Below are 16,342 nucleotides of genomic sequence, written 5' to 3' on the forward strand. Positions count from 1 at the left end.
CCTAACCCTAGCTCTAACCCTAACCCGAGCTCCAACCCTAACCCTAATCCTAGCTCTAACCCTAACCCTAGCCCCAGCTCTAACCCTAGCACTAACCCTAGCTCTAACCCTAACCCTAGCCCTAACTCTAACCCTAGCACTAACCCTAACCCAAACCCTAGCCCTAACCCTAACCTTAGCTCTAGCCCTAACCCGAGCTCTAACCCTAATCCTAACCCTAACCCTAGCCCTAACCCTAACCCTAGCTCTAACCCAAACCCTAGCTCTAACCCTAACCCTAGCTCTAACCCTAGCTCCAACCCTAACCCTAATCCTAGCACTAACCCTAGCTCTAACCCTAACCCTAGCGCTAACCCTAACCCTAGCCCTAACTCTAAACCTAACCCTAGCTCTAACCCTAACCCAAACCCTAGCCCTAACCCTAGCTCTAACCCTAGCTCTAACCCTAACCCTAGCTCCAACCCTAACCCTTATCCTAGCTCTAACCCTAACCCTAGCTCCAACCCTAACCCTAATTCTAGCTCTAACCCTAGCTCTAACCCTAACCCTAACCCTAACCCAAACCCTAACCCTAGCCCCAGCTCTAACCCTAGCACTAACCCTAACCCTAACCCTAACCCTAACCCTAACCCTAACCCTTAACCCTAACCCTAATCCTAGCTCTAACCCTAACCCTAACCCTAACCCTTGCTCTAGCTCTAGCTCTAACCCTAACCCTAGCTCTAGCTCTAACCCTAACCCTAATCCTAGCTCTAACCCTAACCCTAACCCTAACTCTAGCTCTAACCCTAACCCTAGCTCTAACCCTAACCCTAACTCTAGCTCTAACCCTAACCCTAACTCTAGCTCTAGCTCTAACCCTAACTCTAGCTGTAGCTCTAGCTCTAACCCTAACCCTAACCCTGACCCTGACCCTGACCCTAACCCTAACCCCAGAACCCTAACCCTAACCCTAACCCAAACCCAAACCCAAACCCTAACCCTAACCCTAACCCTAACCCTAACCCCAGAACCCTAACCCCAGAACCCTAACCCCAGAACCCTAACCCCAGAACCCTGACCCCAGACCCCAGACCCCAGACCCCTGACCCCTGACCCTGACCCAAACCCACGAAAACCCTGGAAAATCCTTGAAAATCCTTGAAAATCCTTGAAAATCCTGGAAACCCCTTGGAAACCCTAACCCTTGGAAACCCCTGGAAACCCCTTGGAAACCCTTGGAAACCTAACCCTAACCCTAACCCCAGAACCTAACCCTAACCCTAAACACATCTAGAGCAAGCCTAACCCTAAGCCTCAGCACAGCAAAAGCAGGCCTAAGCCTACACAAACCCTAACCCTAACCCTAACCCCAGAACCTAACCCTAACCCTAGCTCTAACCCTACCTCTAACCCTAGCCCTAACCCTAACCCTCGCTCTAACTCTAACCCTAAGCCTAGCTCTAACCCTAACCCAAGCTCTAAGCCTAACCCTAACCCTAACCCTAGCTCTAACCCTACCTCTAACCCTAGCCCTAACCCTAACCCTCGCTCTAACCCTAACCCTAAGCCTAGCTCTAACCCTAACCCAAGCTCTAACCCTAACCCTAACCCTAGCTCTAACCCTAACCCTAACTTTAGCTCCAGCTCTAACCCTAACCTTAACCCTAACCCTAATCCTAGCTCTAGCTCTAACCCTAACCCTAACCCTAGCTCTAGCTCTAACCCTAACCCTAGCTCTAGCTCTAACCCTAACCCTAATCCTAGCTCTAACCCTAACCCTAACTCTAGCTCTAACCCTAACCCTAGCTCTAACCCTAACCCTAACTCTAGCTGTAACCCTAACCCTAACCCTAACTCTAGCTCTAGCTCTAACCCTAACTCTAGCTGTAGCTCTTGTTCTAACCCTAAAACCCTAACCCTGACCCTGACCCTAACCCTAACCCCAGAACCCTAACCCCAGAACCCTAACCCTAACCCCAGAACCCTAACCCCAGAACCCTAACCCTAACCCCAGAACCCTGACCCCAGACCCCAGACCCAAACCCACGAAAATCCTTGAAAATCCTTGAAAATCCTTGAAAATCCTTGAAAATCCTTGAAAATCCTTGAAAATCCTGGAAACCCCTTGGAAACCCTATGAAAACCCTAACCCTTGGAAACCCCTGGAAACCCCTTGGAAACCCTTGGAAACCTAACCCTAACCCTAACCCTAGAACCTCACCCTAACCCTAACCCCAGAACCTAACCCCAGAACCTAACCCCAACCCTAACCCTAACCCTAACCCCAGAACCTAACCCTAACCCCAGAACCTAACCCCAGAACCTAACCCTAACCCCAGAACCTAACCCTAACCCTAACCCTAACCCCAACCCCAACCCCAACCCTAACCCTAGCTCTAACCCTAACCCTAACTTTAGCTCCAGCTCTAACCCTAACCTTAACCCTAACCCTAATCCTAGCTCTAGCTCTAACCCTAACCCTAACCCTAACCCTAACCCTTGCTCTAGCTCTAACCCTAACCCTAATCCTAGCTCTAACCCTAACTCTAGCTCTAACCCTAACCCTAGCTCTAACCCTAACCCTAACTCTAGCTCTAACCCTAACCCTAACTCTAGCTCTAACCCTAACTCTAGCTGTAGCTCTAGCTCTAACCCTAACCCCGACCCTGACCCTGACCCTAACCCTAACCCCAGAACCCTAACCCCAAAACCCTAACCCTAACCCTAACCCTAACCCTAACCCTAACCCCAGAACCCTAACCCTAACCCCAGAACCCTAACCCTAACCCCAGAACCCTAACCCCAGAACCCTAACCCCAGACCCCAGACCCCTGACCCTGACCCAAACCCACGAAAATCCTGGAAAATCCTGGAAAATCCTGGAAAATCCTGGAAAATCCTGGAAAATCCTTGAAAATCCTGGAAAATCCTGGAAACCCCTTGGAAACCCTATGAAACCCTAACCCTTGGAAACCCTGGAAACCCCTTGGAAACCCTTGGAAACCTAACCCTAACCCCAGAAGCAGGCCTAAGCCTACACAAACCCTAACCCTAACCCCAGAACCTAACCCTAACCCTAACCCTAACCCTAGCTCTAACCCTAGCTCTAACCCTAGCCCTAACCCTAACCCTCGCTCTAAGCCTAACCCTAACCCTAACCCTAGCTCTAACCCTACCTCTAACCCTAGCCCTAACCCTAAGCCTAGCTCTAACCCTAACCCAAGCTCTAACCCTAACCCTAACTTTAGCTCCAGCTCTAACCCTAACCTTAACCCTAACCCTAATCCTAGCTCTAGCTCTAACCCTAACCCTAGCTCTAGCTCTAACCCTAACCCTAGCTCTGGCTCTAACCCTAGCTCTAACCCTAACCCTAGCCCTAACTCTAACCCTAACCCTAGTTCTAACCCTAACCTTCGCTCTATCTCTAACCCTAACCCTAGCTCTAACCCTAACCCTAGCTCTGACCCTAACCCTAACCCTAGCTCTAACGCTCGCTCTAACCCTAGCTCTAACCCTAACCCTAGCTCCAGCTCTAACCCTAGCTCTAACTATAACCCTAACCCTAGATCTAACCCCAGCCCTACGTCTAACCTTAGCGCTAACCCTAGTTCTAACCCTAACCCTCGCTTTATCTCTAACCCTAACCCTTGCTCTAACCCTAGCTCTGACCCTAACCCCAGCTCTAACCCTAGATCTAACCTTAAACTTAACCTCAGCCCTCGCTGTAGCCCCTTACCCTCTAACCTTAGCTTTAACCCTAAACCTAGGTGTAACCCTAAACCTCACCCTAGCTCTAGCTCTAATCCTGAACCTGCACCGTCCTGCTTCAATGACTACCGCCCCGTGGCACTGACGCCCATCATCATGAAGTGCTTTGAGCGGCTTGTCATGGAGCACATCAAATCCGTTCTCACACACCTGGAGAGAAAGGACTCTTATGTGAGGTTGCTGTTTGTGGACTTCAGCTCTGCCTTCAACACCATTGTGCCGCAGCGACTCATCTGCAAACTCGACGAGCTGGGCCTCAGTACCTCCCTCTGCAACTGGCTACTGGACTTCCTCTGTCAGAGGCCTCAGGTGGTGCGTGTTGGCGACAAATCTCCGCCAGCATCACGCTGGCATCATTGCTCTTCACCCTGCTGACGCATGATTGCACTGCGACCTACAGCGACAACCGCATAGTGAAGTTTGCTGACGACACGACTCTGGTGGGTCTCATCACGAAGGGCGACGAGACTCGGTACAGGTCGGAAGTTGACCTTCTGACCACATGGTGCAGGGATAACAACCTCCTGCTGAACGTCAACAAGACCAAGGAAATTGTTGTTGACTTCCGGAAGGGTCACACAAAACACCTGCCGCTGATCATCGATGGTGCTGTGGTGGAGAGGGTGAGCTGCCCTGAAGGACATTTACACTTCCCATCTCGCCCGCAAGGCAACCTCGATTGCGAGAGATGTGAGTCACCCGGCTCACTCTTTGTTTGACCTTCTGCCCTCTGGGAAGAGGTACAGGAGCCTGCGCTCCCGCACCACCAGACTTGCCAACAGCTTCTTTCACCAGGCTGTTAGGACCCTGGACTCGCTACGCAGAAGGGGGAAATTTCGGTTTCTTTGTGTGTCTTTGGCATGTGGAGAAATTGACAATAAAGCTGACTTTGACTTTGAATCCTAACTGAAGCTTAAACTGAACCCTAGCTTTAGCGAGGTGTATGGTTATATGGCGTAGCACACGAGCAACTGTGTTGTAAATTTTTTATGATAAAAAATTTTAGGTCCCTCTGAGATTCGAACCCGAGTTGTTGGGGTGAGAGCCCAGAGGACTAACCACTACACTATGCAAAACGTAAGTAAGTGCCAAGGCAAAATGAGGTCACTGCAATCTCCATTAGAATTTATTTTTTCTTTCTCCCTCCCATTTTGCGCATAGGTATTAACAAGTAGAATAGTTTTTAATTATTCACAATTATTTAGGCAGTTAATTATGGGATATTTTGGTACACTACACGAGGTGAATAAATAAGAACGTTCAGCGAACGATTTGGTGAACGTTTCTTTTGAACAAATATTTTGAGTGAACCAATTCTAAAGATTCAGTTCACCTGAGAACTGGAATGCACATCACTAGTACAAAACAGTACAGACGACCGTGAGTTGCCATGTCGAAATAGCCGCCTGATTTATGGCATGAGCTCTTGCTCGGTAAGATCTTGGTTCGATCCCAGGTTTGAGAATATACGTAAATGTGCTTTTATTGTGCAACTAACCCTTTATTTAATTCTTCTTTTTTTTTTTTTTAACCTCGTGTAGTGTACCTATTGTAGTGTCCATGAGGTGTACCTACACATATTGTCATATAAAGCACCAAATGTCTGATTTTTATGTTTTAATTGGCGAATAAAGAAACAAGGAATAAAACACCAGACAAGTTTTAACATAAATGTTTATTAAAAATAATAATATTAAAAGTACATTTCAAACCAGCAATCCAATGTGAAATTGCAGTAGATATATTGGATAACAATAGGCGTATATAAGCATGTTTTTTTTTTTTAACTACTAAGTGTTATACCACTAGACTATGCTGAGTGTTTACCAGCTCAGTGGCCTAAGAGGAGAGTGTCCGCCCTGAGTTTGGGAGGTCGTGGGTTCAACCCACGGCCGGGTCATACCAGTGACCATCATAACAATGGTACTCATTTCTTCCCTGCTTGGCACTCAGTGTAAGGGGTTGAAATGGGGCCCCCCCCTGCTGCTCACGATCATTGGGACAAGGAATAAAACACCAGACAAGTTCTAACATAAATGTTTATTAATAATATTAAAAGTAAATTTCAAACCAGCAATCCAATGTGAACGTTTCCTCAATGATCCGTTCTCGCGATGAACTGGAAATGCAAATCACTCACTCACAGATTCGTTCGTTGGTGAGCGACGTCATTTTCTTCTTTGTTTTGTTTTACAGCGAGGTGGCAGATGAACTGGAAAAAGAACGATTCGTTCACTCTCGTTCACTGAAAATATTCGTTCTTTTGAACCCATCGTTCACTCACGAGGCAACACTAGTCAGTTGTTAGTTGGGTTTGTTTGGTCTGTCCTCCTCGGTGTGGAGCGTACTCCGTCCACTTTCTCTTCCATCTTTCTGTCTTGTTTTCTCTTTTTGATCTGCAGACATGAAGCTTGCAGCTCTTGTGGTCATCGTCTGCCATGTTTGGAGCGCAGCTTCATCTCATCCTAAACCATCTTGTCGCTATCCTCCGTCTCAGTGGTGTCGCTCCTTGGAGATTGCTGTTGAATGCAAGGTGAGTGTGGCGATTACAATACAGACGGACACTTTTTATTCATTGCAATTTTTGAGGGTTGACTTATTATGAAGAGTGGATCTTGAAGTGGTGGGAAATATCCAAGTAGAATTTCTGACTGACTTCAAGTAGCATTTTACAATGTTTACCCTGCATGTCTTTCCTTTTTTCCTTCTTTCTTTTTTTTAATTAAAATTTTTTTAAACATTTTTTTCAGGTACAATGTTTATCCTGCATGTCTTTCCTTTTTTTTTTTTTTAAATTTTATTTTTAAAAAATTTTTTTTTAGGGGGTGGGGTAAAACACCCAAAGTTGGGTCAGATCATCTCCAAATTTCTGGGTTGGGAGGGGGGGTGAAAATTATCCAAGGGTTGCTAATCTGTAAAATGAGAGTCATGCCTCAGATATTTTAGGCCTGAATTACTTCTGCATGTGACTAGATGGGCAGCTCTGGTTAAAAAAATGTGACTTTAACCTGAATGTTTTTCTCTGTGGTGGTTAGCACAAAATTTCAAACAAAATGTCACTCTTGAGCCTTCTCATGTGTAATTTGTGTAACTTCTCCCCCACACTTGTGTGGATTTCATCCATGGTATTCCAGTTTCCTAACACATACGGAAAACATTTAATGTAAATTGGAAACGCCAAGTTATTCATTAGTGTCTTTGGCTTGCCTAATTGGCTCTGATCAGATCTAATTCAATGACTCGTGATAAAAACATGTTTGTGGTGTCCTTCTGTGATATTGTAGGTGCAGAAGCAGTGTATGGAACTAAGTGCCATACGTCCCAAGGAGCCAGCTCTTCCTGTGTCCGTCACGCTTTACTACGAGAGTCTCTGTCCAGCCTGCAGAGTGTTCATCAGTCAGCAGCTCTTCCCTACCTGGTCCATGCTGCAGGACATCATGAAGGTCACGCTGGTGCCGTACGGCAACGCTAAGGTGCGCCAGTCTGTTTCCTGGTGACAAGGAAAAAAATCATTTCATTCATTTCACTTCAGAATTTTTCTTGCAGGAGCTGGTGTTGGGAAATACTACCTTCACCTGCCAGCATGGGGAGCCAGAATGTCATGGAAACGTGATTGAGGTACGGCATGCTTTAATACATTTAAAGCAACCTGTTATTTAACAAGTTAAAGTAATAAAAATGATATCTGAAAAAAATAATCAAATATTCCACTTAGTTTGTGACAAATGATCAAATTGAATCCACCTTTTACTCCTCCCCTCAGGCCTGCATTCTCCATTTGAGTGGCCCCACTGCTTTTCAGACCATCTACTGCATGGAATCTGCTGCCGATGTTGTCAGCGCAGCTCGGCCGGTGACTGCTTTCTTTGTGGGATTCAAAAACAGAAGTGTGACTTGAATGACCTTTCTAGCTTTCTTCTGCGTGCCTCGTAGTGTCTTGAGATGCACGCCCCCGCCGTCTCCTGGGTTAGCATCGATTCCTGCGTTAAGGGAAGTCTGGGCCGTCGACTGATGCACACCAACGCGGTCATGACCAGAGTGCTTAGCCCTCCTCACACGCACGTCCCCTGGGTCACCTTCAATGGGGTAAGAGACACAAAGACACGTCGTTAAGTCCAAAGATTGTGAAGGATGTCAAGAAATAGTCCAAATAGATACAAATGTTTGGCAGGAATACACACAGGCGTATGAAGACAAGGCCATGTCTTCGCTCTTCCATTTGGTTTGCCAACTTTATACGGTGAGATATTGATGCATTATTTTTTTTACGTTATTTCAGCACATTGATTTCGTGTATGATTTCAGGGAGTTAAGCCTCCAGCCTGCAACGGAGCCCCGGTGAGACTCGACAGAGGTTTCTGCTGAGGACGTCTGAAACAACATGTGAGTCATACTAACAAATACATTGCGAGACTGAGCCAATCATGAAAAAAAAATGAATTTCCTTGTACTTTATTGGCATTTGCAGAACACCCTCAAATCCAGAAAAATCATTTGGTTTTCTTTCCAAAATGTCGGAGTGGCAGATCAGCTGTATACATATTTGTATTTTGATCTTGAGGCTTAACATATGATTACAACATGACATACAATAAACTGTTCTTCCCCTTTTTTTCTTTTTACAGTACTCCCCCCCCCTCCTCTCACACACACATACACACCAACAGACATATATGAATAATAAATAGTATTCAAGAAAGTTGCATGATATGAGGCCGAGCAACATTACTAACATGATGGCAATGTGAGCTCAACACAAGAAGTTACATTTAATACTTTCTGGCACTAGTGTTTGAATATAAAGAACCATAGTGCTGAGTTTAACTCGCCAACCTTTTACGATTGCTGTATTTTTATTTTCTAATTAAACTAATGCATTCTGGTGACTGGCCTTTCTATTTACAACATCCTGTGGTTCGCTTTGGTTTCAGTGAGTCAAAAACAGCACGTTGGTCCTTTAACATCCGTGGCCCAACATCCTAAGTCACATGATCAGTAAAAAAAGTCACATGATCAGTGAAAAAAAAAAAAAAAAAAAAAAAGGCTGATCAATAATGCTTTCTGTGGTCATGAAATACTTTTTGACTAGTGTTTCCTATTACTGACCAAGAAGTGCAATAAAATGTGTGTAGTGCTGGTTCACTTCCAATCTCTGTTGGCAACAATTATTCATCTACAGAATGGACACACACACACACACACACACACACACACAGACACACGAGACACACAAAGTCTTCAAACTACACATTGTCACGTCTCAGCTATCAGATTAGAAAAGCAGAGCACTGCTAAGTTGTGCCAAAATGAATCGTTTTAAATAGTTATTTGTGGTAAAAACTATTACTATAAGTCAATGGTGTTGATAAAATTATCTATTTAAAATTTTTCATGTAAAAAGCTAGCATTGTAGGCTGGCAGGTGTTTGAAATATTTTTTTTTTTTAACATGAACAGCATTATTACAGTCAAGCGGTTAACTTCCAAACAATGTTTTCCTTTTTTTTTTTCCAATTATTTTGAGGTTTGTTATTTGAACTCTGCTCCTGCCTTTTTTTTTTTTTTTTTTTGCAAAATGGAAATAAAGTGATGGGCTTATGCTGTTCAATAATTATGCTTGCAAATCTTAAAGAGTCAACAGTATATTCATGTTTAGTGCCCACTAAAACAATATTAAAGCAAATAATAAACAATTGAGGTGACTTGATGTTTCATTGACAAGCAGGCACTGTGGTTTTGATGAGTTTAGATGTGAAGGCTGGAACACACCATGTATTATTAAAAAAAAAAAAAAAAAAAAAAAGAAAAGGTCTGTCGCTGAATGCCAAATGTTTTGGGCAGTGACTCAATGTTAGTGAATCACAAATTTTGCTGCATTAATTTTTGTGCAATTTCTGAACTTGCACAAATCATTAGTATGCCTGAACATACTGCAAAAGTATAAAAAGATCTTTACGCAACTTGATGCTTTTGAGTTAACAAAGAAAAGCATTCATTTTCTTCAAAAAAAAACTGGAGCATTATAGTAAGTCACTTTTAAAGTTGACATTCGGGCTGTGTATGTATTTGCAGCACTTTGAAATGATTTAAAAGGCAATGGTAGGTGGAAAACATTGAAATGCAGCCTTGCGTTTTTGGTCTTCTCATGCAATTGGATGACAAAAGCAAAAGCATTAACATTACCTCACTGTTCTTACAATCATAATTGATGAAATTCCAAATCAATAAAATGTCTTGTATTGTATTTATGATGTGCAGACCTACATCGAAGCCCTTTCTAACACATTCCAAGAGCTTGAGCGAGAAAAAATGCTAAAGTGCTACTGCCAACTGGAGGCACCCTGATCAAATCAAAACAAGATGAGGGAAAACGTGACCACCGAACGAACAATGGAAAATTAATAATCACGTTTATATAAAGGCTGATAAACTTTTTTTTCTTTCTTTTAAAGGATAACAATTAGACTACAGGTGGTGTCTTCAGTGCTCAATCTGATGTGCTACAAGATGGTTTCCTAATATATATATAGCAATATATATATAATTTTTTTTCACACACATCCATCCTTAGACATTTGATTGCTCTAGGTGCCTAATTTAAAGGGATTCAACTGGGATCAGACAAATTCCAGTCACATGGTTAAGAGGTAAATTCAAACAGGGAATGACTTTAGGGCACACAGGTGTCCTCGAGGGCCGCTACCCTGCATGTTTTAGATATCCAAACACACGTGATTCAAATGATCAGCTCATCAGCATGCTCTGCAGGAGCCTGATGAGAATGATTCGAATTATTATTTGAATTGGCAAGATAGTGACCCTCGAGGACCAGAGTTTGTATGCACAACATGCATGCTACATTCCATTTGTGTTTCTCTTCATACCCTGAGGTTTAGGTCCATCAATTCTCTCGCTGCTTCTCAACAGTTCAAATATCAACTTCCAAATATTTTTGCCCAAAAAAAAAAAAGGTTCAACAAAATAAGATTCTGAATTGAATATTCGCAAATGGTGCAAAATAATTTCCAAGACCCTGTGATCATAACACGGCAACTCATTTGCTCACGTCCAAAAGGTTTTAGAGGAAGACGTTTCTTTTACCTTTTCTCATGGGAGAGAGTCACTCGTTTTTTCCGGTGCAAGTGGCGTTCCCCAACCAGGGAGGAAAACAATCAAGACTTAGGAGGCACCCAAAGACAGGCCGATATATAAATATGAAATTAAAAAGAGGGCTATCGTCCCTCTGTCTACAGAGAGGCTGTCTCCAGTGTAAAGGGACTGTGGTGATCTTACAGACTTCCTTGGTAAGTAAGGTCCCGCCGGCCCGCCTGCCCCGCGACTGTCTTTTCAGGAGGGCAGGTTGTGCTGGGTGTTATGTGCCTTCATGCAGCCAGGGGGCACTGTCGTCTGTACTGTTATATCCCTCCTGGCTGGTCGGGTTCGTGGTCCTGTGAGGGTGGGGGCTCTGCAACGTCAGACTGGTGGGCCGTGACAAATAAGGCGAAGGAGGCCGGTACCTACTGCGTGGGTCCGGGGACGTGGAAGGGGAGGACGAGTCCTGGTGCTGCTCCGTCCCCAACTGTGGCTCATCCTCGAGTGGACTCTCTAGGTCCGACTCCAACTCCTCATCCTCCTCTTCCTCCTCCAGTGTCAGTTCGAATTGAAACTTGTCCCCGCTGACCCCCGTCGAAGGGGGTCCTCCCAGGCTACCTCCTGATCTGAGCTCAGCGTGGGACTCGTCGGGACTAGAAGGTGAGGGGCTGCGTGGGATCATGCTCTGGTACCACTCTCTGTTGTCCTCCAGGGTGTCCAGGATGTCCTGAGCATCAGGGTGCACCAAGTCGGCCCACGTCTCCCACAGAGGGTGAACGACGTAGTCGATGAAGCCCACCTAGAGAAGAGACATGTTTGGGGCGGGGTCTAGCTAGAAACATTTGAAGTGGTGCTTTGAAGGGTTACCTGGCTCTTTTCAATGGAGGCATTGTGTTTGTCACACATGGGACTGATCTCCATGCCCTTATCACGTTCCCTGTCTCCTTGTGTGAAGAATTCCACCATGATGCGGTCGGTCCACTGACGGTAAAGCTCGAGGGGCTTGGTTGGGTTGCTCAGATCGGCACAGTGGACCATGTTCTGAAGAACCTGGGCGGGGGAAACACATTCCAAATGCGGTTAGTAAGACACAATGAGTTTTAAATTTAGGTATTCTTTTAAAAACCAATCGGGGCTGTCAAAATGAGTCATTTCAATAGTCTTTTTGCGTTTTGTGTCAACAGGAGGCGCTCTAACCTGGATTCGATCTGAATAGTTGTCAAGCAGCAGAACTCCCAAGCTGGTCACTTTCTTGGTCTCCACCATTGTTTTCATGTCGGCCAAGAAGTTCATATGTTTGGACATATCTGTGGCTAGCACCTAGTGACAAAATCACTTCATTGTAAATACATTCAACTTGGAACTAGTTTGAAACCCTGACCCTAGTTTGAAACCCTAACCCTAGCTTGAAACCTAGTTATGAAATGGAAGCCTCACCATGTCGATCACCATCTTGCGGAGGGAATCTCGTTGTTTCTTGCTGAGGTTCTGGAAGATGTCGCAGTTGTCCCCTTGGAGCAGTTTGAAGCCCACAGCGAGGTGGTGGTTCTCCAGCACCGAGGCATCGTTGTACATCAACGCCAACTCGGAACCTGTGAAGGAGATGGTGGAGGCTGCTTCAAATATGTCACTGGGAAACTCCACCAAGTTATATTAGCCGTGAGAAGGAAACTTTTTTTGGGGTTTTCATTAAGTTACGGCTGGTCTAAGACCTCCCAAAGAGCAGAAGACCTACTTGTGTTTATTAGGAACTGGTTTGTGACGCCGGGGTGGTCAACGTCGTGAATGGCACTGGCGAACAAAACGGCCATGACTTCTAAATCGGTGAAAACAGCCTGCAAAGAAACACACGGTATTAGAAAGGGTGGACTCAGGAGTTTTTGGATTCCAAATGACTGAAGAGTTCACCTCCAGAGCCGGTGTAGATAGAAGCACGTGTGTGGATTGCACAACGTCAGCCGCGTGGATGTTGTTGTGATAAGCTACGTCGGCACGGTAATGGTCCTCTAAGGTCATCATGAAGGTGATGAATGTGTTCATAGGGATCCGGAATGTTTTGAGCAGATCTCGCTCCTGGTGGGATACAAAGAGAGGGAGGGAAGGTCTACTGGATGTAGATGCATAAATTAAATAGTTGTATTTGGAGAAAAGATGTCCCTACCTGGAAGATGGAGAACATGATGACCGTCAAAGGGCGGTTTCCAGAGTGTTCCGCTATCTTGAATACATCCAGACCCCAACGGTTAAGGTCCTCAATCTCCTGAGGAAGTCAAACATGACAAGTATAATTCATGTCGTGGTATGTTTGTGTGGTTTTTTTTTTTGTATGTAGACGCACGCTGGCCAGCAGGTTCTCCTGTGGGGTGGTGACTCCAAAACGAGGGATGCAGGTGGATACAAGGCTGGGGCTCTGTGTGACCTTTTTCACACCAATGATCTGTGACATGGGCCTCTTCTTCTTCTCCTTCTCCTTAGGCGGGGGAGACAGAATCTCCACATCATGTTGTTTTTCTGCAACGAGAACAGCATCCATTTTAGAACAAAACTACTTTGTAATTGTGTCTATATTTTCTGAACCTATGCAAAAGTAAATTCTCATTTTCTTTCACTTCTTTCACACATGCCCAGCATGTCAAATACTCCTTTTGACACCACACCTCAAATAGTAAAATTAAATTAAATAAATAAATTTAAAAATAAAATAAAGTTTGTCTTTTGATTCTGTCCTCCATAAAAGCTTGTTATCTGTTTAGACAAAAAAATCAATAAAATCATCATATCATGAGGTGCTGTCACAAAGATGCCGTCCCCATAGGCAGATGTTGGTTCAAAGTGACTCATCAGGTTGTTGTTTTTTTTTTTTTTTTTTTTTTAATATCCAGCAAAATATTCTTTGCGCCCATTTGGCATCGTAAGAGGAAGCAACAAGCTTTACAATCCATCCACGTAAGTGCATTGACCTGCTGGTCCACGGAATAATGCCCAAACGTGAGCCTCAAAATCCACACGGCACCTTTGGGATGCAGTCAGCGGAGCGCTGGCAGCATCGCTGTGTGGCGCCCGCCACTCACCTCCCTCATGGTGCCTTCGTTTTCTCGCAGCAGAAACCATGCTGGTCATCTCCGAGCGCAGCCAGCCAGGCTGGACGTGGCGGCGGCATCCATATCAAAAGAGCGCGTGAAGGACAGTCACCTCCTTATTGGGCTCAAGCGCCATCCTCCCTCCCTCCCTCCCTCCCTCCCTCCCTCCCTCCCGCCACCACTGATTCTTCTATTGATGAAACATGCCCTCGAATAATATTGCACCCTGTTGCTACGACAACGCCACGCAATGTGTCCGGGAATGCTGTCTGGAGGAAAAAAAAAAAAAAAAAATCCTCGTAGTCCCTGTCCGCTTAAGAAGCCATCCTCTCCTCCACGGCTCTCGTGGAGAAACAATCTCTGCGTGTATTCCACGCCGCATCTGTTCCAATACAATGTTGACATCTGCTTCTATTTAGGTCAATTTAATAGACGAGCCAATCAGACATCATATTGAGAAAAATATTGTAGAAGAATCTTAATGCCCATATTCGTGAAGACTAGCCAATGAAATATTATTTAAAAAATTTCATATAGCTCAAAGAGTTTGACGTAACCAAAAACAGCATGAACAAGCAGATGTTTCTCAAATATTTTTGGGTACCTTCACGCTATAACAACAAGACAATACTTTGTCCTTTAGTATTTGTTTACAAAAGAGAAAAAGCTGCAACACTTGTTTTTTTTTTTCTTTTCGGTGAGGCGCGAGTGTACCGTTATTTTATTTTGTAATGCACTAAAAAGAAAAAAGTGGCAAAAAATATTTTTTGCTGATTTCAAAAAAAGTGCTGAATCAGCTGATTACTGGTTGATGAATTATTTTGGGCCCTATTTTTTTTACTTGTTTATGAAATGAATATCAAAATGTTTATAAGAACACTTGTGGAGATTTCTGCTCAGAACCGCAACATTTTTTTAAATAATTTTTCGAATTTATTATTTCTTAACATGGATTCAAATTCCAAAGTTTTTTCAAATCAATGATAATCGAACACCAATAGCTATCATTTGTTGTGATTTTCTTTCTGCTTTGTTTGAAAACTCACCGAGGAAGGTATTGGCAATGTACTCCGACACCTGATTCCCTGAGCGACTGGTCTCTGACAGTTGAGTCAGCTCTCGGTTTAGCATCCTCTTAAACTGTATGGACACAAAAAAAAAAAAAAATCAGTAAAAAGAATCCAGTAGTTTGTGCCAAGATGCGAGACCATTGCTATTATTTGCCTCACAGATTTGAACACAATTATAATTTATCCATTCAGCAGCACACTCAATATATGAGTTATATACTGTCAAAAATATAATATTGCCGTATGTTGTCTGCTCTCTCAAACAAGCTTGTCCGACTCATCTGTATTCCACACAGCCCCCCTGCAAAGCCTGCAAAATCCAGATGTAAACAAGGCGTGCTCACCCGTCCGAGTCTCCGGCAAGCCCGGAGAACCAACACAAGCATGCCATTCCATGCATGTTGCTATTTCTCTGCGTAAAATACAATCCAATGGGCAGGGAAAAAAAAAAAGATTTGATCAGTTCCCTGCGCTGCCTTACACTCATCAGAGATGGTTGGGGAGGGAAGAAAAAAAAAAAACAAAGAAATGAAAATAAGTTTCCACAGTCCTGAAGGTGATGCAGTGGTTGTCAGGAAAGGAGATGATTGCAAATGTGCTGTGACCTATTCAAGTACTTTCACGCAATCAATGAGAAACCTAAAAAGCAGGGACTGTGCATTTGTCCCTCCCCCCAGACTCAGACAGTGTGGGCTCCCCCTTTTTTGTCCAATCAGGTTGGCTACTTTCAGAGGATGGGCAGAGGAGAGGAAGCTGACTCGCTGACTCAAAAATGGAGGAGGAAAGAAGTGGACTGCTGGTTAACTCTTTCAGTGAAAATGAGCTCAAGTGTTTTTTACACTCGGGCTTAGATCTGTTAAATGCCCTAATAAAATTCTATTCACTAAAAAATTAAATTTTCATTATTTTTTTTTTTTTTTTTGCAAAACGTCTGACCTTATTCGACGCCATCTCGCTGACCGAGTGTCTGGTCTGAAGTGTCTCGAGCTGGTCGAGACACCAGTCCAGCTCCTCCAGAGTCTCCACTGCCAATTTCTGATAAGGCTCTTCTAAAAAAGAGCAAACACAGTTTTTTTTTTTTTTGACTCCACATGTTTATATGAAAATGTTGTTATGATATAAAAGCACATATATTGGTGCTCGTACTGACCTGTGAGACATGGCTTACACGGGGGTGGCTGGTTACTGCTTGGTGGCCACCTGCAACAAGCACCACTTAGGACAATATGGTAGGAAAAAAAAGAAAAGTATTCTTTTTTTTTTTCTTGCTCTTACTTGTTTCCCACACGATCTTGTAGATGCGTGAGAGCGGCAAAATTACTTCTCACTGTTCGTAAGCTGGCGAGAATCT

The 16,342-nt window shown here is 44.1% G+C and overlaps 2 protein-coding genes across 7 annotated transcripts in view; one reads left to right on the forward strand and one right to left on the reverse strand.

Annotated features, from left to right (window-relative positions):
- Positions 1-5,406: 5,406 nt before the first annotated feature.
- The window catches only part of LOC125976296 (3',5'-cyclic-AMP phosphodiesterase 4C), a 34,052-nt gene continuing 23,116 nt past the window's right edge, over positions 5,407-16,342 (reverse strand). For 5 of the 6 annotated variants that reach the window (XM_049732415.2, XM_049732414.1, XM_049732419.2 and 2 more), the window contains 14 exons: positions 16,267-16,340; positions 16,142-16,191; positions 15,928-16,040; positions 14,968-15,061; positions 13,180-13,352; positions 13,003-13,101; positions 12,750-12,914; positions 12,577-12,676; positions 12,279-12,433; positions 12,039-12,161; positions 11,709-11,891; positions 11,271-11,640; positions 7,495-7,826; positions 5,407-7,399 (listed from right to left, as the gene is read on the reverse strand). In XM_049732415.2, the coding sequence (XP_049588372.1) occupies positions 7,558-7,826; positions 11,271-11,640; positions 11,709-11,891; positions 12,039-12,161; positions 12,279-12,433; positions 12,577-12,676; positions 12,750-12,914; positions 13,003-13,101; positions 13,180-13,352; positions 14,968-15,061; positions 15,928-16,040; positions 16,142-16,191; positions 16,267-16,340 (1,968 nt within the window). In that variant the 3' untranslated portion in view covers positions 5,407-7,399; positions 7,495-7,557. Of the gene's footprint in view, positions 7,400-7,494; positions 7,827-8,186; positions 11,641-11,708; positions 11,892-12,038; positions 12,162-12,278; positions 12,434-12,576; positions 12,677-12,749; positions 12,915-13,002; positions 13,102-13,179; positions 13,353-14,967; positions 15,062-15,927; positions 16,041-16,141; positions 16,192-16,266; positions 16,341-16,342 lie in introns of those variants that run through there. The other variant, XM_049732417.1, reaches the window with a different exon arrangement.
- LOC125976301 (gamma-interferon-inducible lysosomal thiol reductase) lies at positions 6,138-7,485 on the forward strand. Its single transcript, XM_049732426.2, has 3 exons — positions 6,138-6,283; positions 7,035-7,223; positions 7,297-7,485. The coding sequence occupies exons 1-3, from the start codon at positions 6,155-6,157 to the stop codon at positions 7,408-7,410; spliced, it is 432 nt and encodes a 143-aa protein (XP_049588383.1). The 5' UTR covers positions 6,138-6,154; the 3' UTR covers positions 7,411-7,485.

Source organism: Syngnathus scovelli, chromosome 10 (assembly GCF_024217435.2).
Source record: "Syngnathus scovelli strain Florida chromosome 10, RoL_Ssco_1.2, whole genome shotgun sequence".
NCBI classification, from domain to species: Eukaryota; Metazoa; Chordata; class Actinopteri; order Syngnathiformes; family Syngnathidae; genus Syngnathus; species Syngnathus scovelli.